The sequence below is a fragment of the Panicum virgatum genome, chromosome 5N, assembly GCF_016808335.1.
Source record: "Panicum virgatum strain AP13 chromosome 5N, P.virgatum_v5, whole genome shotgun sequence".
Taxonomy (NCBI): Eukaryota; Viridiplantae; Streptophyta; class Magnoliopsida; order Poales; family Poaceae; genus Panicum; species Panicum virgatum.
Window position 1 is genome coordinate 16554636 of NC_053149.1, and position 24799 is coordinate 16579434.

The following is a 24799-nucleotide window of genomic DNA, read 5'->3' on the forward strand; positions in this document are numbered from 1 at the left end:
GGGCAAAAATGGTAGTTGAAGACGTCTCAAATCGCGCACGCCAGCGAAATGTTCCGGTGGAGGTAGCCGTTGTTTTTGCGGCACAGAGGCTGCTCGTCATCATCCGTCTCGGGTATAGATGGATGGTAGAGTTTGATAAATTTTATCAAACCGAGATGGCAAATTTAAGCACGAAACATACACAGAGTGCCGGTATATATAGCTACTCCAACGGCGGTATTATACTATTATAATATTTGGCAGTATCAGAAGTCATGCACTAAAATTTATATCTAAAGTTTAGTCCATTAGAGCAACTCCAACAGATTGATTTTTTTCTTTCTCATTTCCACTTTTTAGCCATAAAGGAGATTTAAGGGAAAAAATTTAGCTCCAACAAATTGATTTTCCCTTTTCCCATTTCCCCTATATTTCCCTCTCATCTCCCCTTTTTAAAGGGGAATTCCACTTTCTCCTTTTCCTTCTCCCTTTCTATTCATTCTTTCCTAGCCACAAGATCAACATGCATGAGAAGATCTTGGCCAGTCATGAATTAAAGGGAAAAAAGAAAAATCAATCTGCTGGAGCACATCTCCTCAATAAACTAAAATTGTGATGAGAGATTCCCCTATAAGATGAGAAAGGGGGAAAGGAGAAAATCAAACTGTTGAAGTTGCTCTTAGATAATCCAAATAGATGGACTAAAGTTTAGTTTCACTTTGACCAAACTACCTCTCACTGTGAGCATATAGGCACAATGACAGTATAATCCACAGGTAAAAATAGCATTTCTATATTTCTACATATGTCCTACCTAAATTTTAATCTATGGATCCAAATAGACACGATTTAGTCCTAGGTGATCCAAATAAAGTCTTTAGAGCAACTCCAACAGCCTAACTAAATTTATTTAGTTAGGTAAAAAATAAAAATAAAAAACAAACTCTATCCAACGAACTCTCCATCTGGCTTGTTAGTTGTTAAGCTATCCGGCTGGCCTCCCGCTACCGCTAGCCTCTACCGCTAGCCTTTTTTTTCCGAGCAAATCCGCTCGCCATCTGCAAGTCTGCAACCTCCTACGCGTGCTCCTGCCAATGTTTTAAATAGCGGGCTAAGCCTCTTAGCTGTTGGTCTCTGGAAAAGCTAAGAGCAGCTATAGCCGCAGCTAAGCCATTTAGTGGAACTGTAAAAAAAATGCAATGCCTTATCACATGACATAACAATTGAATCACTGATTCACCGGTCAACACCAAAACACATTAACATGTCATCAACTCATCAGTCATCAGTTTATCACCTAATCATCATAAGAGTACATCACAACTTCATAAGAGCAATACACTACAAGATAACAGATCATAAGACCACCACCGACAACAACACAGTTCACAGGAATATAGCTACTAAAAGCAGGCCCATTTAGCGGATATAGCCGGCTAATTGCGGCTATTAGCCCTTAGGCTAACAATGTCGCTAAAAGTGTGATCTCCTAGCGGCAACGCTTCTCAGCAACTATATCCAGCTATAGCTTAAGTTATAGCCAGCTATTTAAATCATTGGCTCCTGCCCTCCTGCTCGCTCGGCCATGCCACACCGTGCGGAGGTGGAAGAGGACGTCGTCGAGCCGTGCCGGGTTGCAGTCGCAAAGATCTCCTCCAGCGTGTGTTCCCGACCTCGATGGCGATGGAGCGCACAACATCAAGGTTGTCGGGGGAGGAGGCAGTTGGGGATGTACTTGGGCCAACACCATGGCTATACTGCAATCCCCAGACAAGGCGGGCTAGCGCACGGAGGCGGCGAGCGCTGGAGCTCACCCGGATGGCAGCGGCGGTGGCCATGGGCGTAGTGGGGGTTGGTGTGGGAGGATGTGCTGCTCGGCGACAGCGCCCCTTGGTAACGGCGGCGCTGGAGGCTGCGGCGGGAGGTATGGTTGCTACTGCTGATGGGGAGCAGGCAGAGAAGGGGAGTGGATAATGTTGTGGGGTCCATATGTCAGTGAGTTGGAGATAGGAGAGGAGAGAGGAGAGTTGGATATGAAGGGTGAGATTTGACTTGTCTGCTAGAGTGTAACCAAAATAAAGAGAAAATCTTAGCTAAATGGATTGCTAAATAGAAATATAAGGAGTGAGATTTGACTAAATTCTTGGAGAAGCTTTTATTCTAGACACCCGAAGTAAATGATTGGTGTTTGTTTGGGACTCATTCCGTCGTTCTCAGAGGTAAAATTTGATTGCGATGACGACCCCAAAGTCTGTTGGCAGTGGTGGATCGAGCAACTGCTCGAATTTTTATATGCTGGAGCAATTGAAAATATTTGGCTAAGAGTATGCCATGGTTGTGTTTGGCATGGCAGTGGTGGATCGAGCAACTGCTCGAATTTTTATATGCTGGAGCAATTGAAAATATATGGCTTAGAGTATGCCATGGTTGTGTTTGGCATGGCTAGGCAGCAAAACTAACTACCGGCTTTGAGAGCCACATAATTGATTGAACGGGCTTGCTAGCGTCCGGACGTTCGATGGAAACTTTCCCATCGAACGCTCCATCGGTCCAACGCAACATCGAATAATAACATTCGCAACGTAGAAGAAAAACGTCTGCAACATAGAAAATCATCATTTGCAACATCAAAAAAAATATTAAAAAATTGTTAACCATCCATTGATAATGGGAAAAAAACCCGCTGCAACATCTGTTTCATGTTGCATGAGACATTTAAATCTCTCATTGAAGGCGCAACATCCAGATCAAACACTTGCAACATCCAGATAAACACTTGCAACATCCAGATAAAACACTTGCAACAAAATGCAACAATGCAATGTCTAGATCTGCTTTTGCAACATCCACTTGAAATACATGCAACATTTCAAAATCTTTACTGAAACATCATAAGATACCTATTGCAATATGACCACCTGGTGCTCACCACAGCCCTAGGTCATCTTCAACCTCCAGAAGTTGCCCCGCCATGGCCGCTGCTCGGAGCTCCTCCAGCGGCCGACGCGGCTTACCCCTAGCGCGGGACAGTGACCAGGGCGGGGGGGGGGGGGGCGGGGGGGGGGGGGGGGGGGGGAGGGGAGTGGGAGGTGCCGGGGAGCGGCGGCCCAGGCCCCCACCGCGTGTGCCCCACCCAGCAGCCGCCCGGAGCTGTCCCCATGACTGGAGTTCACCGACGCTGCCGGGGAGCTCTCCATTATCCCGGAGCTCACAGCTACCCACGGGGGGTTCACCGCCGTCCACATGCGTCGCCGGCCGTGCTGGGCTCGCCGCCGCCCGTGCGGGCTCGTTGCCGGCCATGTGTTCCGCCGGCCCTCGGAGTTCCTATGGCCGCCGGCAGGAGCTCGTCGTTGGTCTTGTGCGCCGCGACCTTCATGCGCCGCTCGCTACCGGCCTGGTCGAGAAGCATGGAGGGGGATGGAATGAGGAAGGTGAGTCTGGAATGTTGAATGGAACGGTGAGGGAGGCGTCCGATCGATTGGACGCTCGATCCCTAGCATTCCCGTTGATTGAATGGTTAATGTAGATGGATTACAGTACCTACCAAGTACCAATTTGTCAAACAACATTAGCGTTGGTTGGGTGTATGTTAACGGACGTATTTATTTTTATTTATCGCAACTAAGGCCAATCTCAGTGGGAGTGTTATAAGAGTGTCATGGATATTAAATTTGCTAACATGTACCTATAGTATGAGGAGAGAGGAGTATCATGAAATATGAGAGGAGTGTCATCACCATGACACTCCACTGGCACAGTTCTCAAGTTTCCAATTTTGGTAACTGTGTCTATGACACTCCCACTGAGACTGGCCTAAGGGCACCCACAGTAGTTAAAGTAAGCTGTTCTCTGTAAGGCTCATGTATCACTGCCATTTCATAGGTCAATTTTAGTAGGAAGTGTTATCGCGCAGCTATCAACACTATCAAGTTAGCATGGCCCTCGAATGAAACCATCACTCTCAATGCATAGTTTCATAGACAGATTATAAGATTAGATTCTGTAATGATGATGTGGTCAAATGTGCTTGAACTATGTAACCATTTGTAAAACAAACTATTTGGATATGGTTCATTTAATTTAAATATTTGTATGATATTAAAATAAAGTCGTATACATAAAAATAATTACATTATATATTTGAAACTCATCCCTCACGGCATTGAAGTTTGCTCGTCCATTTCTATACCGAAAAAGTATAGATGGTCTGTCCTTCCTCACTCAAGATGATGATCTGTCCTTGTATTAGATTTCCAGGTGCGCGTGGTGTAGGAGCCGCGAGGAAAATATCGTGCTAAAATGAGCTTTTCTTTGAAAAAAAATCCTGCCGAAAGAAAGTCCATTGTGGCGTTGACCAAACAGATGTGAGCACTTGCAAGTTCAACTACAAGTGCCTCTCTAGTTAAGTGGCCTCTCTAGTTGGTTCTTTAAATTTCCATAATAATCAATCCTGGGGTAATGTGGGTCAATCAGACCCATGTTTTCTTGCCCACCAATATTCTACTACAATTTTTTTTTACATGATTCATCTTTGGGAGAGCATCAACAAGCCTTGTTCTACAAGGATGAGTTCTCAGATCCTAATCGATGGGTAGGTTTGGGGATTTTTGTTTGTTTTGCAGGTTTTCAACCCTCAAATTCTATATACACTTGTGCTAGGAGGAGAGTAAATTCAGTCCTCATGGCTGAATTGACAGCTTTGGTCTTGGCGGCAAAAGTCGCTGAAACCCTCGAGTTAAGAAATGCTATATTCTATACTGATTGCAGGGATCTTGTTCTACAGCTTCAAAAGGGAGAAGCTCAAGCTTTTGGGAGTCTAAAGCCATTGATCTCTCAATTCTTGTGCCTCCAAGATAGATGTGTTTTTAAGATGGGGAAAATTAATAGACAGTACATTTAGCTTACCTTCTTTTTTCTTGTCACTCGTTGAACCACGGGATTGCTTGTGATGCCATCACAGCACTTCAAGATGTAACATGGGGGTTCTGTTGACCTCATTGATGTAGTATACTTTTAATATATAAAGAAGTTCTTTTAATGGAATAAGTCCATTTTACCCCCTGAACTTGTCAATGAATCTGGATTACCCCCCCCCCCCCCCGAACTTCAAAACCAGGAATAGGGAGTCCCTGAAGTTTGAAAACCAGTTACATGACCCCCCCCCCCCCGACCCTGTTTTCCTCTGTTTTTCACTGGTTTTGACCAAGTCGCATGTCCACGTCAGCTTCCGCCTCCACGTCACGCCCCTACACGTCACGCCCCTACACGTCACGCCAACTCCACGTCGGATCGAGCCGCGGGTCAAAAATCCTTTGCCCCACCTCTCGCTCTCTCTCTCTCCCCCGCAGTCGCGCCACCGCTCTCCTTCTGCAAGAACCCTAGCTCCGGCGGCGGGGGGACGAATCCCGGCCGTAGCCGCCGCTCCAGAAGAAGGCCGTGCGCAGCGCTGACCACCCGCCGCCCCTGTTGCAGCCGGTGAAGCTGCAGCTGCTGGTGACGCTGCAGCCGCCGGCGATGTGGATTTGAAGGCCCCTACATCGTCGTGACAGGTGCGTGTTTGCCTCGATTGATTGGCATTTTGGGCTTTGAGGTGGTAGATCTGGAGGGTAGAATGCATTCGGAATTGAATGCGTGGTGGCGTTGAGTTGATTTCATTTTCCATTGATTTTAGGTGCTAGGATGGATCCACTTTCCAAGTTGACAGTTAGATTTCATTTCCTCAGAGAGTTCATTAACCATGGCAAGAAGCTGAACTATGTGGGAGGTAGGGAAGCAATGAGCTGCATTGACAGAGACCTAGTGTCGTTGCCTGAGATTGTAGGACACTTGAAGGACCACTGCAAGGTTGAGGAGGGGTCGATGCTGCATTGGTTGTTTCCTGGTGCAGAGTTAAGCAAAGGGCTTAGGGCACTGATTGATGATAAGTGTAACACCCTTGTGCTAATTGCGATGCTAATCATGTGCTTAACCCGCTAATTATGGACTTAAGCTCATCATTAGCGTTAATAGAGTTCGCGTGGTAAACATCGTTTAGCTGTGTTCGACCTCGTTTTTCTCCTTGATCCGAGCCTCAAATCAACTTTTGCCCAAAACGAAAGTTGTAGATCTTATTTTCCTCTACAACTTCTATTTTGACCAAATTTCAAGTTCCTATATGAAATTTGGAGTTTCAACTGGTCAAAATCGGTTCAAAACTTTTCAAACGTGGCACTGTTCTTCTCCTGTGCATTACTGTGCTCGTACGCGAGTCCATTCCGTGACTGACCGCCGGCGACTCCACGCGTCAGCCGGCGTCGATCCTCACTCTCCGCGCATACGTGCAGACGCGTCCCTATCCCTTCCCGAGGCCACGTCGCCCTTATCCATCCCTTGCCTCTCCTTCTTCCAGCTCGAGTCAAGCTGCCGCCGCGCAGAGCACGAGCTCGAGCCGCCGCCGAGCTCTGCGCCGACAACCCCTCGCCGTCCCACCTCGTCCTCTCGCGCCCAGCGCCGCGCGACCTCGCCCCGAAGCTCCTCCGTCCCTCCACGAACTCAGCCGCGCCCACACCCGGCCGGAATCGGGCCCCCAGACCGCCGGCCGCCATTGCCGCTCCGCCGAGCTCCGCCCCTCTCCGTCGAGCTCCCTCTCTCGGCCCTCCTCCGCCCAAATCGAGCCCTCGGTGAGCTCCCCCGCAACCCCCTCATCCTCCCCGACCTTCTCCCCGAGTGAATCCGGCGCCACCGCCGCGCACACGCCGCGGGGCTGCCCTGCGCAAGCGTGCGGGCCACCGCCGCGCGCCCCGAGGCCGCCGAGACTCCCTCGACGTCGCGCCGCCGCATCCCGTGGTCGTCCTGCTCCGCCGCGGCCGGAGCGGCCCGGCCGCCGCTGCCGCTCTGGCCTTGCGCTGCCGCCTCACTCCGCCTCGTGCCGACCCTGCGCGGGCCCCTGCACGCGAGCCCGCCCGCGCTGCGCCGCCGGCCGGCCGGCCCACAGCCGCCGCGTGCGCGCCTGGCCGCCGCCGGCGTGCACGGCCTGGGCAAGCAGGCAAAGCAGGGGAGGGGAGCCCCCTTTTCTCTCTCTGTCCCACTGCCGGGTGGGCCCCGCGGGTCAGTGAGGGGGGGGGTTAAAGATAGGTTTTGTTTTTTTTCTTTATTTTGGCTGAAATTTCTTAATTGCAAAACAATTCATAGAAAAATCCTAAAAATGCAAACTAAATTTTGTTAGGTTTCTAAAATCGAGATCTTCAGAAGAAAAATACTGGTGCATGTGAAATGTCACTTTTGCCCCTGCTAAAAATTTGGTTTGTGTTTAATCTAGGTTTATTTAATACCAGTTGATCTATTGCTCTAAAAATTATGAAATTTGCGCAGTAGCCTACTCCTTGCATGTGTAATCCACTGTAAAAATTTCATGTGCTGGTGTTGTACACTTTTGTGTAAATCTATTTATGTTTAGTTTACCTTGCTAGAGTTAAATAAATATTTTCGGTCATCAATAAATGTTGGAGAATTTATGTGGCATGTTTTATCAAAATCATGTTATGCTGGTAAATTCTTGTGGCTTGATCATATCTGCAAGTTAGGTGCTTGCTTTTAATTTGTTCCTAGCTAGGCTCTTTTCTTTTATAATTGTTGTAATTAATTCTTTCATGCATGTGTTTTTGCAACAAAACAAGCCCTGGTTAATTTGATCCATGTTGTTCTAGGGTTGTAATTAATACTTCGAAACGAGTGTAGTAACTTTTGCTTGATAGGAAACACTTCAGACTAAAAGACATTTGGACCAGGAATTCATATTAGCACTGAACCATCCCTTTTGAACCATAGTTAGGGCTGTTGTTATCGTTTTATCCCTGCATTCTTGTATGTTTACTGCATTGCCTTGCATCATTTCATGAGTCTCATGCATGGCATATTTTAATCGTATAGACGCGGAAATCGAAGTCGCATACGAGCTGATTGCCGAGCCGGTCCAGGAGCCTTCCGCAGAAGAAACGCAACCAGGAGAAGTCGTTGATCAAGCTCCCGAAGAAGCCACTAACCCTGCTGACCTGCAAGGCAAGCCCCGGAGTATATCCCTTATTTTAATTACTCCATGTTATATTTAAAGTATTGTGCATTTACGTTCAAGGAATTGATTAGAACCATAGATGCATAATCTTAAATACCCAGTGTCCTTACTAGTGCAGTTATCGCTAGCACCGCTATACTTAAGTAAACTCGGTAGAAGACGGGTGATTTCCTGTCACCCGCGAGATATAGGGTTGTTACTTCAGACAGTGTTATGAGAAATAATGCAATGAGAAGGGAATTGGAGACCGGGCGGAGGGAAAGTTGGACATGATTATGGATTAAAAGAAAGTTGAGTCTCCGCCTGTGTCGATTGAGGACCGTTCCGTTGCTGGCCCTTTGACTGAGGATTGAACTAAGAATGGCAACGGGTCGGGTTCAGATCGGGTGGAGTCTCCGTGCACCCAAAACCGAAACCCGAAATCGAAACCCGAACCCGAACCCGAAACCGATTCGGGCGGAAATCCATCACCAAAACCAAACCAGCGGATACCCGAAACCCGAATGGATATCCGAAACCCGCAGATAAATATACACATATTCACATGTATAAACAAGAGGCAACAAATAATAAATATTTTCATGACTCAACTTTCAATAAATTTAATAGTATAAGTAAACAAATTATCATTAACATATTATAAAACATGAGTTTTAATTCCAAATAATTTATTTCGGATATCTATTGGATATCCACGGGTGGAAACCAAAACCCAAAACCGAACCCGAAACCAAACCCAAACCCGAACCTGAAAACCGTGGGCGAAAAACCAACACCAAACCCGAAACCCGAAAAACCGAAACCCGCGGATACCCGCACCGAACCCGATCCGCTGTCATCTCTAGATTGAACAGTACTAACCACATGCCGGAAGTAGGAGGTAGTCGAAATCGGTAAGCTAATTACCTAAATTGCGTCGAAATCTGAGTCTCGACCTGCGGTGCTGGGTAGGGTTGACAGATGGTGAAGTGGCCCACGGGTTCACCGGGTGTTCGCACGTGCGGGGCTCATCATCCGGGTGTTTGCGGGCTTGATTCAGACTTCGGGCTAATTATGGGAACAGTTGACGTGTGTGGCCCGACAGGGTTTTCACGTGTCGTGTGAGTTAGGTCCACCTTGCAAGGTTAAATCGGATCGATTCGCCGTGTCTCGCGGATATGAGAGCCTTGGTCAATGCGTCGCATCGTAGTAAGGATTGAAAGGACAGAAAAATGAAAGGTGGATGTATGGTTATGTTCTTTAAAAGATAATATGATCATCCATGTGTGTATTAGCTGTTCAGGCAAATCTAGTGTTATTTATCAAACTAATTGGAGCTATAATATTGAAAGGAAAAAGTTTAAATAACCCCCCAGACTATGATACGTTGGATACATAGGACTCTGAGGTATGAAACCATATACCAGGCACATTAAACTTTTGCAAATGGTACAAACAACCCCCCAAGGCGGTATTGGAGCCCGGTTTTGCCCGCGTGGCTGTCCACCCTGGCTTCCCCCGCCACCGTATCTCTTGTCCCCGCCTGTCAGACCACCAGGGTGCTCTCGCTGCTGAAATAGGGCTGAAGAGGAGGCGGGCAGCCGGCTTATTTTGGCGCGAAGAGAAGTGCGGCGGCGGGGAAAAAGGAGGCGAGCAGGTTGCGGTCCGGTGAGGGAGGAAGGCTCCTAGGGCTGGCGAGGCGACCTGATGGCCGAATCGACCTCCTCCTGGGTCTCTTCTACAGGGGCGCGACCATCATCGAAGGGGCCGCCGGTGCCTGCCCGCGAAGGTCCTCTGGACTATGCGCCTGCGGTGATTTGCCGGTGCGGGCTGAAGGCACCGAGGAGGGTTTCGTGGAGCGACGACAACCCGGGGCGCAGGTACTACCGATGCAGCAGGGCACGGGTAAGGATGAGTCTCTTTGTTGTTGATTTTGTTTGGAATGGTTCAGGAACAATTCCTTCTTGATGTGCTTTGTTCCTTTACAGTCATCTATGGACTGCAAGTTCTTCTCGTGGTTTGATGGTGAGCATTCTGAATTCATGAAGACCTTGTTGATAGATCTTCGGAATGCTGTGTGGAGGATTAAGGCAGAGAGAGATGAGGTTGATGAGCTTCAGAGTGTTGATGTGACTGTAAGCAGGGAGCTTGAAGATCAAAAGAAGATGAACCAAAGTCTGCAGGAAGAACGAGAAGGAATGAAAAAGAAGTTGGCAGAGAAGGATGAATTGCTACAAGCAATGGCTATGAAGATGTGTGCAGGGGATAGGTCTAGATCAGTCTGTTCCTTTGTGTGTGTATTTGTGGTTGGTGTGATGCTAGGTGTGATGTTAGGTGTTGTGATGGCTTGATGTCAGGTGCTGTCCAGGATTGATGCATTTTGTGTGTAAGGCATGAATGAATGAATGAGCTATTTTGTGTTGACCTCAATGAATCTCAGAGCAGTTCACAATAAAAATGTGCATTTTGTGCATCTCAAACCAGTTCACAATAGGAATGCATAATTGAACAACTGGAACAAGAGCATATGAATTTGTGCAAATTAAAGTGCAGTTAGTTGCACTTATATCCATATCTATGTTTGTGCTACCCTTCAAGGACTGGTGAAGTCAGGTGTTACATGAAGTTTTCACAAAAGACCAAGCAAAAGACATGTTCATCCAAAAGGCTGCACAAGTGCATCATGCACTTCTAGTGCCAGGTCCTACATGGACACTAAATATAATACATTGTTCATCCAAAAGACTAACTGAACTAGCTGATCTATTACTATTGTCTTCCCTACTGCCTATTACTAGATGTTGTCCCCAAACAACAGATGGGCAATTCTTGAACGCCTTAGAGATGTCCCTCCTTGGCTTGCTGGCTGGGTAATGGAACTTGTCTGGCTGCCCCAGGTACCTTGTGCGGGAGCATGGACAGGAACTTGAGCAGGGCCTTGAGCCAGGTCCTACAAATGGAGAGGTGTAAATTTTTATAGAAACAGAAATGCCATAGGACACTGAGGGCCTCACATACCTCACTAAGTTTCCTCTTTTTACCCCTGGATGTAGATTGTCGATTTGCCGAAGTTGATGGCTGCCCATCTTTCTTCGTCTTCTTTGCATCCCTCTTTATATGTGCATTCTTTTTTTTGCCTGCTTCTGGGTTCTTTGGACACCTTCTTGCATTGTGAGTTGATTTTCCACACAGCCTGCAAGTCATCTTTGTGCCAACCCTGCTAAGCTTTGTCCCCTTTGGTGCCTCACCAGGCTCCCTCCTTCTCTCAGTTTTGGGCCTACCTGGCATCTTGACAAAACCTGGAGGTTCTGGCCTTGGCATATCAGAAATTGGCCAATTGGCTGGGCCCTCAACTGGCTGCAGGACATGAGCATAGGTTTTATTGTACTCTGACACAGAGAAACATGGAGCTATAAATTCATCCAGCACTTTGGAAGCTTTGTAGATGCAGCTGATGGCATGGCAGCAGGGCAGTCCTGAAAGCTGCCAGTACCTACATGAGCAAGTCCTTTGCTCCAAGCTGACAATGAACCTGTGACTCTCTTTCATCTGCACCTCAAAGCCATCATCTCCATTCCACAGCACATCACATTTGCCTGACCTTATGATGTTGACCTTCAGCTTCTTGAAAATGTTAGGGCAAATTGTCCCTGTCCACTTCTCTGCCCTTGCTCTGTTCTCTTGAATCCTCACCATTAACTTCTTCCTAATTGCTTCATTCATGGAAATAACAGGAAAGAATCTTGCATCCATGATGCAGTTGTTGAAGCTCTCACACAGATTATTGTCCACGGAGTCACAATTGGATCCCAACCTGAAGAATGCTCTGCTCCAGTGCTCAGGGCTAGTCTTCATCATATCCTGAGCTCCTTGTGGTGTATCTTGAGCTAGGCGGGCCCTATTGTAATTGAAAAGTATTCTATTAGGTGCCTTAGCACAACCCCACCATTTCTTTTGCAACTCCTTATCTGTATGTATCTTCCTCCAATTTGCATATATATGCCTTGCACACATCCTGTGTTCAGCATTAGGAACCAGTTCACTCACTGCCTTTAGCAAGCCCTGTATATGAAGCATCACAATTATCAGATGTATACAATTAAGGAATTGCTACAATTGAGGACAGAAACCATTCATAGAGAGGGTACTCCTTACCTTTTGTTGGTCAGATATTACCACCCAATCTTCCCCTCCATTGCAGATGTCGAGATCTTTCTGTAGCAGCCCTAGAAACCAGTACCAGGATTCATATGTTTCAGTTGCCACAGCAGCCCAAGCAACAGGGTACATTTGATTATTACCATCTCTACCTATTGCACAGAGCAACTGCCCATTGTTGGCACCTTTGAACCAACACCCATCCAATCCTATTACCCTTCTACATCCAGCTTTGAATCCTTTTTTCAGAGCATCAAAGCAAATATAGAACCTTTCAAAGACATGCCTGTCCTCAATTTCAGGGTCTAAACAGACCACAACTGTTGAGCCAGGATTGCTCCTAAGAAGCTCGGCCTGATAGTCATAAACCCTAGTGTACTCACCCTTCATGGAATCTAGAGCAGCCTTTAGAACTAATGATTTTGCTCTCTTGCACTTGGCAATGGACACATCTGCAAGCAGGTCTTTAAGCACTGCTTTCTTGATAAGGCCAACCTTCCAGGTGGGATTATCTTTGATTTCACTGTAATAATGTTTTGCAATCACGTTTGATGTGACCAACTTGTTGTCTCTCCTTGGTGGGCAAGTATGTTCATCAACAAAGGTAACAACTTTGAACCACTCAGACCTGCTGGTGATGGAACCATATATCAGCCACTTGCAACCTTTCCAAGTACACATAGCCCTCACCTTTTTCTTCTCATCCTTTACAAACTTGATGTGCTTGTGAGTTGCTATGCCATATTTTACCACTGCCTTCTTGAATTGCCTACTGCTCCTAAAGGCCATTCCAAGTGTGAAGATAGGAACTGCAGCCTTGCTGTCATATCGGTTCTCTATGCTCTTCCACCTTTGTGTCTCTCCATCACTGTCTTCTTCATAGGAATAGGCATCACTAGAGTCGTAGCATGGGCTACCAGGATCATCTAAGTTTGGCACTTCGGCCACAACATCTTCAAGCCTGATTTCTCCAAGCTGGTTCCCATGGACTCCAAGCTTCTTAGCCTTTATATTGCGCTTAATCTCTTTTGCAAATTTCTTCAACTGTTGGCCTTCTTCGTCATCAGCAGAACTGTCATCTTCTGGTGGCTGCTTGTACTCTTCATCTGATGTGTCATTGTCACTGTTGTCTTCATGAGCATTGCCATCAGCATCATCTACCTCGTCATCAGCAGAACCATCAACATAGCTCTGCTCATATTCGCTTCTACCACTCATATAGCATTCAGCCTCATTGTAGTCTTGTGAAATCTTAGGTGGGGATCTATAGAACTGCATAAAACTCCTCCAATCCTTATCCTTTTTTCTCAGGACTCTGCTCAACACACTGCATACCATAGACTTCCTCGACATATATGTCTGCAGCACCTCCATCAGTCATGTTATCAGCCATCCATTGGCATGATGCATCATCAGTAAGTAACAAAAGGCCATCTGACAATTGGCAACCAGGCTTCAACCAATGCAACCTGTAGCAGCTCGAGTGGGTCACATGATCAGCAAGATGACCCTTGATCTCTGGATAAGATATCTTGTCCAACTCAACTTCGGACATCCCTGTTCTCCCTCCAACATATTGCAACTGCCCACCGGTATTGAGAAATGACCCACCAAAGTGAAACCGAACAGCAAGATTATCCATCCTGCAATATCAAAACATGTGCAGCAATCATACATCAAAATCTTACGCATTTGTATACTTTTACCCCAACCTGCAGGAACCTAATACCCCCCAAAAAAACCCCAACTTTTCACCAAAATAACCTAAACCCACAACCCTAACGCCTAAAATCCAAACTATGTCTACTACAAACAAGCCGAATACATAAAACTACACTACTTCATCGCCATTTACTTCCAAAATTCCCCTCCCATAGAAACCCTCATTCCCATACCTAGTCCAATCACGACCAAACCTTGGGGCAAAAATGGGTGAACGGCAAAGCGGGGACTAACCTCTTGCTCCTGCGCCAGACCGCTTAGCGAACGGACCTCCTGATCATGAACCCGCCGTGCGCCTTGCCGGAGACGACGGAGACGCCTCGGAGAAGACGAGGAGACCGAGAAACAGACAGAGGAGGCGGAGTCGTCCGGGACTGGTCCGCCCCTTTGGTCCGCGCTGGGCTTCCCCTTTTGTCCATGGTGGTCTGACAGGCGGGGACAAGAGACACGGTGGCGGGGGAAGCCAGGGTGGACAGCCACGCGGGCAAAACCGGGCTCCAATACCGCCTTGGGGGGTTGTTTGTACCATTTGCAAAAGTTTAATGTGTCTGGTATATGGTTTCATACCTCAGAGTCCTATGTATCCAACGTATCATAGTCTGGGGGGTTATTTAAACTTTTTCCAATATTGAAAGTAAGGATCCAGTACTAGTGGCTTTTCAGCAAAAGAACTCCAGAGCCAAAAGCCTTGCATATTTAGGAGTCGGCTAAGTATATACCAATAGTTGAGTAAGCCTTACTGAGTATTAGAGTACTCAGGGTTTGGTTGTAAACCTTCTGAGCAGGCTGTATTCCAGAAGACTTCGAGGAAATCGGTGCGTCCTGGATTGGTCAGTCTCTTCCTCCAGGTTGGACGGTCGAGTGGGTCCCGTCTTCTCCGTGAAGTGCAGGCAGGTGAGCCTCACATCAGTGGGCAAGATGTGAAGCTCTTCTTTTGTCATCGACGTTATCTACCGTACTGTATTTTGAAACTTGTTTTAAACTGGTTGTATGTTCCACTGCGTTGAACTCTGTATACGAAATGTAACCCTGGCTTGTAAAACTTTATTGTAAATTAATTTGGAGGCTTTTGTTTAACTCTGGTTGTAAGTTAAGTTTGAAAACTTTTGTTGCTTGTAATCACCTGTGCTCGTCTTTTGGCGAGAGTTCCCATATAATCGATCCTGGTTATAGCAGGCAATCTGGGTGTACTGGTGAAGTGCAGTATCGGAGGATTAAGTTAAATGGTTAATTAGTGCACTTGATCGATATTATTTGGACTGTTCTGTGACAATAAGGCATGCCTGGATATGGTTGATTGTATCACAGATGGAGGTGTAGCTGATATATATGTAGAGCATGGTGTGGAAAGTAGTGATGATGCACAAGATGATGCAGATTATAACCAAGAGAAAGAGATGGAGGTTGGCAGTGAGGTAGGCAAATCAGATAGTGATGATGCAGTGCAAGTTATTGGCTGCAAGAAGGTGACCAGCAGTAAATCTTCCCCCAAAGATTATGGAAAAGATATAGCCAAGCTGAAGAAGTTTTATGGGTCCATAACTGGTGAGAAGTCTACATGCAGCAAGAGGTTAGATTTGTCAGCAAAGATGAATGCAGGAGAGTTTAGTTCTAGTACCATGATAGACAAGGTAGTAGCTGAAGGAGGCAGTTCATCTGATAGTGATTTTTTACCTGGTGATGATAGTTGTTCTAAGGTTGATGAGGAAGCTGAACAAATTATGAATAGATTCAAGGAGTACAAGAGGAATTGCAAAAAAGGTCAAGTACCAACTTTGGATGACCTTGATTTCTGTGGAAAGGTTCCTGTAACTCATGGTGAGATGGGAGCAACAGATGAAGGGAATGAGACTCCTTATGCTGACAGTAGTGATGGTGAGGAGGAGTCATTTGATGAGCTAGGCAGTGATGGAGAAATTGTGAGCCACAATAATGAGTTTCCTAGGTACAAGGATAAAGGTCCTAGGTCTGTTTTATGTTTGGGGATGAAATTTGCAGAGAAGAAGGAATTCAAAAATGCAGTGACCAAGTATGCATTGGATTCAAGAAAGGTTATCAACTTTGTTAAGGATGAAGGGTACAGAGTTAGGGCTAAATGTGACTGGCCAACATGCCCTTGGGTTTGTCTGCTGTCAACCAACATAAGAATTGAGGGCTGGCAGATTAGCACTTTCACTGATGAGCTTACTTGTCTTGATAGAAGAGACAATAAATTGGTGACAGCAAAGAGGATAGCTGACAAGTATGACAGCAGAATTAGAGCAAACCCTCATTGGGATTGAGCAATTCAAGAAAACATATGCCCATTGCTTGGAGCCTGCGGAGGGAATGCAGGCTTGGGCAGTGTCTAACAGTCCAAAGCCTAGAGCCCCTGGATATGTAAAGATGCCTGGCAGGCCAAAAAAACAACAGGAAGAGAGAATCTGGAGAAAAGCCTAAGACAACAAGAGTGTCAAAAAGTTGGAACTCGAATCAGATGCAGCAAGTGCAAGGGTGTAGGCCACAACATTAGTTCATGTGATAGAAGGCATGGAGTAGCATCAGGACCTGCTGCATTCACTGGAAGCCAGAGCAGTGCAGCTCGAAATGCAGCACCTTCAGCAGTAGGACCCAATCCAACTGCTTCTGCAGGCCCAAATGCTATGGTTAGTAGTCATTTGGTTGCTTTTACCCTTGCTATCTGTCACATTTCATCACTAACCAATTGTATGTCCCTCATAGGTTCTTGTTCATGACTCCCAACATAGTGCAGTGAACTCAAGAAAAAGGAAAAGTGTAGCCTCTACATCTAACAGCACTGCCGAAAACTCAAAGGTCTGTACTCAATTTGTACCATACAATTTGTACCCTAATTGCAATACTAACACATTGCTCCATTTTGATTCAGGACATGTATGTCAAAACCTCAGCCACTGCAAGGGTCTACACAAGGTCTGGTGGTTCTGGAGCATTGAACCTAGAGGCTAACATCCCAACATCTCAAGCAAATTCCAAAGTCACAGTCCAGGTCACATCTGGCCATGCAAAAGCTCAAGTCAAAGCTAAAGAACCAGAGAGGAAGAAACTTACACCAAAAAGGGCAAGATCTCTTCCACGGTTGTTGATGTCACCTGAGAAGTGAATACCCCAACCAATGTTATGTACCAGTTGATGTGTCAGTTATGGATGTAGCCAAACTTGTGGCCTGTTAGTACTTTCCTATGTGTGCCAAACTTGTAGCCTTTGTTATGTGTGCATTTTAAACTTGTCCTGAATTAAAGCCAAACTTGTGGCCTACATTACACTTGCCTGACAATTTGTGACATGCATTCCTTGCACAAACAGCAGCAATAGAGTTACACATTACATAGTCAAGTAGTTCAAAGGACTCAATGTCATGAGCACAAGGATATTACATGACCCTAAACAACACAAATGCTACAAACAGCAAGCCAAAAGCATACAGAAGCGCCAATCTTTCATTCTCCAGTTTCCTAACTCTATCACCCAGTGCTGCAGCTTCTTGCTCTTTGAGTTTCTGTTCTTCTTTCACAGCTATCAGCTCTGCATCTCCCACATTACCGACCTGCCCCAGCTCCAATCTTGCTTCGTCTACTGCCATCGACAGCTTCGCGTTCTCCCTTTTCAAACGCCAGACCATGTCACGCAAATCATGTAGCAGCTGCTTCACAAAGGGAGTCGTTGTGGATTCTTCGTACCAGGCGAACATCTCACAGCCCCCAGCCTACACAACATCCCCACCGAAATTCAAGACAACAGACAGATCAAAGCAAAATTATTTAAGGGAGCAGCGCATACCCGTGCTCTCAAGCACTTCAGATACCTCCTCCCAGGGTTCTCATCGCTCCAGGAAATCAACCTTGCCGCCTACTTCCCGCAATGGCACAGGTAAGGCGGCCAGTACTGCAGTGGCCCCTCCCGATACGGAATCGGCGACGAGGCTGGCCCCCCCCTCCAATCGGACTTGGCTTGACGACGACGACCCGCTTGATGCCGCACCGGACTGCGCAGACCTCCTCATCGGCGCCTAGTCGGGGCTGCGCGGCTACGACCGGGATTCGTCCCGCCGCCGCCGGATCTAGGGTTGGGAGGGACGGGAGCGGGAGGGGGAAATGGCGGCTCGACTGCAGGGGAGAGAGAGATAGCGAGAGGTGGGGGGAAAGCGTTTTGACCGCCGCTGGATCCGACGTGGAGTCGGCGTGAAGTGGAGGCGGCGTGATGTGGAGGCGGAGCTGATGTGGACATGCGACTCGGTCAAAACCAGCGAAAAACAGAGGAAAAACAGGGTCGGGGGGTCATGTAACTGGTTTTCAAACTTCAGGGACTCCCTATTCCTGGTTTTGAAGTTCGGGGGTATTCCGGATTCGTTGACGGGTGAAATGGACTTATTCCTAAAAAAACTACAAGAGCCTAGTGGTAGTAGGGGGGCGCCTCGGGAAGAAAATTATCTGCACCCCCGCACGACGGGGGGCCGCACCTGCGGCTAGCATTTGCTGCGTCGCAGAAGCTGGATGTCGACCAAGCTTTCCTTGGGGCGTGCAAGTCGTTATCCATTGACATGCCGTGGAGTGCAGTGGAGGTGGCAATGTAGGATAGCGTCCATTCGGAATACTCATTAGTAAAAAGTAACACAACTCACAAATCCACATTGGTTCTGTTCAGCTGGTTTGTTAGCCAGCCAGAAAGTAGTATTTTTCTTTCACACCAAATCATTATTAGCTACCAGCCAGCAGACAATCAGCAGTACTTTTCTCTTACAACAAATCAGCAACAGCTACCATCCACAGGCAGCCGAATAGAATAAATTATAAAAATTCACATAACTATGAAAATTGTAGAAACTAAAATTTGGTTGCATCAGTATAATAATTATGAAAAATCCTTTAGAATAAGATCACACCTCAATATATTCGAATGATTTTATTGCTAGGAAAATTCATATAAAGGTTGAATGTTCTATAAATAAAATATTTCTAGAACAAAATAATAATTGTCCGTCCCACGTCCGTCCCAATCCCACGTTCCGCAGATCAAAAAATATTGATGGCAGCTCCGTCCAAAAACGGATCAGGCTACCCAGCTCCTAGCAGTAGCTAGGAGAATTCCGCCGCCTGCGGCCAATCGGATACCGTAATTTTGTATTGGCTGTCATGGTTATAGGATTCTGTTCCTGGGCATTCGTATGCAGGTGCGTTGACCCGTCGCTACCCCCAATCAAACCTCTCAACACATTCGTATGCAGTGGCATTTACGACCCCCCACCCCAGAGTCGAACCTCTCCCTCCTCCAGTCCTCGCTACGATCTCATCAGCCTCTCAGCAACCCTCAGCCCCCGAAAACCCGATGGCCACGGCTCCACACGGCGGTCAAGAAGTGACGGTCGACAACGGGGACGCCGCGGCGAAGCGCCCCCGCGCGCTGATCACGGAGGCCGAGATCCGCGCCGAGTTCGCGCACCACGACGGCGCCGTGGCCCGCGTCAACAACGGCACCTTCGGCTGCTGCCCGGCCACGGTCCTCGCGGCGCGCGCGCGGTGGCAGCGCCTGTTCCTCGCGCAGCCCGACGCGTTCTACTTCCACGCCCTCCAGCCGGGGCTCGCCCGCTCGCGCGCCGCCGTCGCCGCCGCCGCCGGGGCGGGCGGCGCCCCCGAGGTCTCCCTCGTTGACAACGCCACCACGGCGGCGGCCATCGTCATGCAGCACGTGGCGTGGAGCTTCGCCGAGGGCGCCTTCGCGCACGGCGACGCCGTGCTCATGCTCCACTACACCTACAGTTCCGTCAAGAAGTCCATCCACGCGTACGCCGCCCGCGCCGGCGCCGCCGTCGTCGAGGTGCCGCTCCCGTTCCCCGTCGCGTCCCCGGCCGCCGTCGTCGCCGAGTTCCGCGCCGCGCTCGCGCGCGCCAAGGCCGGGGGCCGCGCCGTCCGCCTCGCCGTCATCGACCACATCACCTCCATGCCCAGCGTCCTCATCCCCGTCAAGGAGCTCGTCGCCATCTGCCGCGACCAGGGCGTCGACAAGGTCTTCGTCGACGCCGCGCACGCCATCGGCCAGGTCCCCGTCGACGTGCGCGACATCGGGGCCGACTTCTACACCAGCAACCTCCACAAGTGGTTCTTCTGCCCGTCCGCCGTCGCCTTCCTGCACATCCGCAAGGACGAACCCATAGCCGGGCAGCTCCACCACCCCGTCGTGTCCAGCGAGTACGGCAACGGGCTGCCCATGGAGAGCGCCTGGATCGGGGTGCGGGATTACAGCGCCCAGCTCGTTGTGCCTGACGCCGTTGACTTCATGAGCCGCTTCGAGGGGGGCATCGAGGGGATAAGCAGACGCAACCATGACAAGGTCATCGAGATGGGCACGATGCTCGCCGAGGCATGGGGAACGTTTCTTGGCTCGCCGCCGGAAATGTGCGGAAGCATGGTCATGGTCGGCCTGCCAGGTTGCCTTGGCATCGACAGCGACGATGACGCGATGAGATTGAGGGGCATGTTGAGGAACGATTTCAAAGTCGAGGTGCCAATATTCAACAACTCGAGAAGTGTTGAAGGACAAGAAGAGATGGCCAAGGACGCCAACGGCGATCAAGTGACAGGGTATGTGAGAATCTCACATCAGGTGTACAATGTCAGGGAGGAGTATGAGGTCCTCAGGGATGCGGTCAACAAGCTTGTTCTTGATGGTTTCTCCTGCAGCAAGCTGAGACCTTCTGCCAAGGTGCTATCTCACTGAAACTGTAGTTCTGCTTTTCTCTTTGTTCATTCTCTTCGTATAGTTTCAGAAATAATGCTGGCAACATGTTCTCTGCTGACTGCCGGTGGTTGTATCCTCTAGCCTGTACTCAAACATGCTGTACCATGGTACATGTCCACTAACATCTATATGTGCTATTGGTGCACCTGTACATTGCCGAATTCAGATGAAAAATGTACCGATAGCTTATAATTTTCAAGGTTTTTTCAACTTTTGTTCGTAGGATGGAGTATAGAATTGCCTAATTTGCATAAAAATAGTTCAGTTATGCATAAGAGTAATAATTACTGTTTCCAGTATAGAATCGATTTCTCTCGTGTTCAAGAAACTCAGAGGACAATCTGTGGTAAGGCATGTCTTTTGCACTTCATCCTTTATTTTGTTGATGAGTAGCCAGTACTGGCAGGGTTTTCTCGAGTGGATCCCTGATCTCAAATGTGTATTATAGTGTAGTTCATTTCTGTTAGCCATTTATTTGTTCGCATCACTGGTGCAAAGCATTCTACATAAACTCTGATTGATCTATGGACATGATAAGGTTTGAAGTCTTGAGCAATAATTGTTGGTCTTTAGGGATATGCTGCATCCAGAAGGTTATTAAGGAATGTTATAACACAACTAAATGCCAAATTATATTGTGGAAAATGCTGCTCAGCTACTTTTGGTACTCACCTGAGATACGGCCTTAAACCCTTGAGATTGACAGGGCCCCTACCATCTCTTTGTAAGCTGTAAAACCTGATTATTTATTTGTTTATCCATTTGCATACTGTGAGTGGAAGCCAAACAATACTGCATTCTTTTGGGTTTTTTTCTACTTCTGATGGATGTCCTGGACTTCCACTAGTGATAATGGGTGTCCCATTTTCTTATCCAAAAGCATCTGAATGATGAATCCTTGCTTTGTTTTAGCTCAATGATCCACGGAGATGTTATGCGTTCATGTTGTATCCCATTGGGAACCCATCTTGTCATTTACTCGAAATCCTGTTTAAGAAACATTTCACTTGTATATTGAATTAGGTCATACTCCACTTGATATGATTATTAAGGATGTGCAAAATCATTCTTTACATCCTTGAGAACTTTATATCTTTTCAGTGTGGGATGCTCGGTTTTGGCAGGTTGCTTGCTCTGCTTTGGTTGGATATCGGTGAAAGGTGATATACAACTGCAAAGGCCCATGCTCCTATAAAGGCCTTTAGCTACATTCCATACGAATCACTTTTAAGATTGTTGGTTTTCAGCGTGTCCTACCCAAGTTAGATATATTTAAAATTATTTCACTCTACACAACTTATTAACCTGTGCCAATGCGGTATATACTCTTAGAAAAAGTACACTTCATCATGTTATCAAACTTGGCCTAGTGGCTCCTATAGGTTATCCTGAACCGGAAAACTAGTTGTTTAGTCACTGAACCTGTGTGTAGGTTGTTCCATTGAGGCCACTGAGTGGTTTTGCTGCCCTGCGTGGAATGCATGCTTATTTGCTTAACATGTTAAACATGTCTACAATTAAGCTAAACATGAAGTGTTGTTGTCAGACATAATATTTTCAGTTAAACTCTGGTTTGCTCAAGGTAAAATGTTAAACTGTTGGCATGAGCACCATTTTGGTTCAGAAATACAGAGTTCTCATTCCAAAGGAGTTGAGCATGAGCTCTACAAGTTTATACGGTGAAGCAGTAAGACTGAAACTGCATTATTTGCTTGGAAGTCACACATCTTGTGGTTTGGAGGTCTATGAACCGGCAGCGCTGGGTATGTTTTTTTACTGGAATCTTTTTAGGTAAAGACTTATTTTAGGCCGGCCGTAAATCAGATTGGTCGTACGGCCGTTCGGACAGTGGGTGTTGCATGCATGTGAGGGACAATGACAGAACCAAACAACGCATGCATACACATAATTTCAAAATAGAAAAGATCATAGTTTCAACACTGATCATCGAAATCAAAATCCGATTGCACATGTGTGTTTGTTTCAACAAAAGCTTCAAAACAAGATCTCGCACCACTATGTTTTAATGATATAATTTTTTTGAGAGAAAATACTTTTTCGCGTATTCTAATTTGATTATGATGTTTGCAAAAATTGCTTATGGGTTTACCTAATGTTGCTTTTGCACGCCCGAGTTCAGTTAAGTGGATATTGGTGTTCATATTGTGAAGGTAGAATGTTTAGTGTCAATAATGGATAAGGGTAAACAACTTTGTTAGGTAGGTGAATGTTGATCGCATGATCAATAATAGGCAACTTTAGCAGATCGATTGACCATTTTGACTAATTGATTTTGGCATTTTTTCATTGTACATAAAGCAATTTATGTCTTTTGAGAAATATTGTCGAAATATATTCAAGTGGGGTCTTGTTTTGAAGGTCTCATCGAAAGAGAGACAAGTGCGCAATCGGAATTTGTATTTGATGGATGGTTTAAGAACTACAACTTTTTTTAAGTTTTGAGGTCGTTTGCACATGTCACTGCCCGCACGTTGATTCCTAATCATTATATTCCTAAAACGGTGCGGCCGTACGAACAACTAAATTTACGGCCGGCCGTATTTTAGCTGTGTCCATCTTTTTATTCAAGATTTTATGTTTTCCTCCAATATGTGATCTGAATTCCAACGTTCATTACATAGCTGATTGTCAACGTTATTCTTGTTACAGGTAGCAAGAAATATGGCATTCCGATCAAGATCAATGAATATATTTCATATTTGTTTCTCAAGATCGTCTTTGCAGCTCCATTGTTCATGCCGGCATGCCCCTACTCTCCTGTCATTAGAGTTATATCGATTTACAAGCAGTAAGTCTGAGCTTCTTATCTTCTCAGCACAAGTTATTGATCTTCTTCTTTTCGATTTTCTGTTGTCAATGTCAAGTGATATACATGTAAAAGTGATATATACTAATTTATCTATGCTTCCTTTCATGCAGATGAGTGATGATGACCACAATTGATCTATTGTACATGCTGATGGGGCGACTACTTCTATGCTGGCCATATACATGACTTGGTCTTCTTTCTAGACCAGGGATTTTTTGTACAGCCTGATCCTAATATAGTTTTATACTGATAGCTTAATTTCCCATCTTTAAAAAATATATTTTCTAAAAATATAGTACAGGCGTGGGCTTCTACAGTGTACTCCTATTACCTCCTAAGAGGTAAGAGGGTAACTAAATCTGAATCCTTGAGTTTTAAAAGATAAAAACAAATTAATTCAAGGTCAAAAAGATCTCACCAATTAGAATCATAGTCATCTCATGTGGAGGCTGTCTATCATATTTTGAGATACCTTAAGAGTTGCAGGAAAGGATCGTTTATACACCAAACAAGAAAATCTACAAGTTGAGTGTTATACTGATGTTGATGCTGATTGGGCTGGATCTTTGGATGATAGATTTTTTATCTCTAGACATTGTACCTTTGTTGGAGGTAATCTAGTTGCTTTGGCGAAGTAACAAACAAAGTGTTGTTTCACATTCTACTGCAGAAGCTGGATTCCGTGCTATGGCTCATTGTGAATGTGAGTTGTTATGGCTGCAGATTCTTCTCACTGAATTAAAATTGTTTGAGAGTAGCCCCTTGACATTATATTGTGACAACAAAGCTGCTATTGATATAATTAACAATCCTGCTCATCATGATAGAACCAAGCATATTGAGTCGATCGTCATTTTATCAAGGAGAAATTGGATGCAGGGATAATTTGTCTGCCTTATGTAAAATCAGCTAGTCAGGTGGCTGATGTTTTGACCAAAGGGTTACCTGAGAAGATATTTTCTGCATTCTGTAGCAAGATGGATCTATATGATGTATTTGCCCTATCATGAGGGGAGTGTTGGTGTACGTTGTAAATATAAGTGGAACGAGAGACCAAAGTGTAAAAACTAGAAAGAGTAATGGGGAGCATCACGATCCATTCAACCCCCTCCCCCCCTGTAGTGTTCATGTTCCTCCTTCCATCTTCTCCTTAAAATTTCTCTTAAAACCACCACTAAATCTTCAATAGAAATGAAGGGCATCCGGAGCCTCATTACACCAAACTGATTATTCAAGAGAACTGGTCCGCTAACCTAGCCATTACACGTAGCCCGGGCATTCGGGTTGGGTAATGGAAAATTTGGGTATCTAGAAATACTACCCGAAAT

The 24799-nt window shown here is 46.4% G+C and overlaps 4 protein-coding genes across 4 annotated transcripts; 3 read left to right on the forward strand and 1 right to left on the reverse strand.

Annotated features, from left to right (window-relative positions):
- The first annotated feature begins 9715 nt into the window (after window positions 1–9715).
- LOC120674611 lies at window positions 9716–10359 on the forward strand. Its single transcript, XM_039955765.1, has 2 exons — window positions 9716–9913; window positions 9997–10359. Exons 1-2 carry the CDS (start codon window positions 9716–9718, stop codon window positions 10357–10359), a joined length of 561 nt encoding a protein of 186 aa, XP_039811699.1.
- A 374-nt stretch (window positions 10360–10733) lies between these two features.
- On the reverse strand, window positions 10734–13384 carry LOC120674612. The gene is made up of 3 exons (XM_039955766.1): window positions 12164–13384; window positions 11027–12070; window positions 10734–10958 (listed from the first exon to the last, which is right to left on the reverse strand). Exons 1-3 carry the CDS (start codon window positions 13382–13384, stop codon window positions 10803–10805), a joined length of 2421 nt encoding a protein of 806 aa, XP_039811700.1. The 3' UTR covers window positions 10734–10802.
- Window positions 13385–19161: 5777 nt separating this feature from the next.
- Window positions 19162–20849, forward strand: LOC120676860 (putative L-cysteine desulfhydrase 1). Its single transcript, XM_039958189.1, has one exon. The coding sequence runs from the start codon at window positions 19232–19234 to the stop codon at window positions 20618–20620; it is 1389 nt and encodes a 462-aa protein (XP_039814123.1). The 5' UTR covers window positions 19162–19231; the 3' UTR covers window positions 20621–20849.
- A 267-nt stretch (window positions 20850–21116) lies between these two features.
- On the forward strand, window positions 21117–24550 carry LOC120676861. Its single transcript, XM_039958190.1, has 3 exons — window positions 21117–22404; window positions 23312–23450; window positions 23582–24550. Exons 1-3 carry the CDS (start codon window positions 22245–22247, stop codon window positions 23583–23585), a joined length of 303 nt encoding a protein of 100 aa, XP_039814124.1. The 5' UTR covers window positions 21117–22244; the 3' UTR covers window positions 23586–24550.
- The last annotated feature ends 249 nt before the right edge of the window (window positions 24551–24799 follow it).

What these genes read in the sequence shown, in the direction of transcription:
- LOC120674611 (XM_039955765.1), top strand. Translation starts at nt 9,716, where the DNA reads ATGGCCGAATCGACCTCCTCCTGGGTCTCTTCTACAGGGGCGCGACCA. An exon ending in ACCGATGCAGCAGGGCACGG is followed by an intron (nt 9,914 to 9,996) that starts GTAAGGATGAGT and finishes GTTCCTTTACAG; the next exon opens with TCATCTATGGACTGCAAGTT.
- LOC120674612 (XM_039955766.1), bottom strand. Translation starts at nt 13,384, where the DNA reads ATGAGTGGTAGAAGCGAATATGAGCAGAGCTATGTTGATGGTTCTGCT. An exon ending in TAATATCTGACCAACAAAAG is followed by an intron (nt 12,071 to 12,163) that starts GTAAGGAGTACC and finishes CTTCATATACAG; the next exon opens with GGCTTGCTAAAGGCAGTGAG. An exon ending in AAAAGAGGAAACTTAGTGAG is followed by an intron (nt 10,959 to 11,026) that starts GTATGTGAGGCC and finishes CTCCATTTGTAG; the next exon opens with GACCTGGCTCAAGGCCCTGC.
- LOC120676860 (XM_039958189.1), top strand. Translation starts at nt 19,232, where the DNA reads ATGGCCACGGCTCCACACGGCGGTCAAGAAGTGACGGTCGACAACGGG.
- LOC120676861 (XM_039958190.1), top strand. Translation starts at nt 22,245, where the DNA reads ATGAGCACCATTTTGGTTCAGAAATACAGAGTTCTCATTCCAAAGGAG. An exon ending in CTATGAACCGGCAGCGCTGG is followed by an intron (nt 22,405 to 23,311) that starts GTATGTTTTTTT and finishes TTCTTGTTACAG; the next exon opens with GTAGCAAGAAATATGGCATT.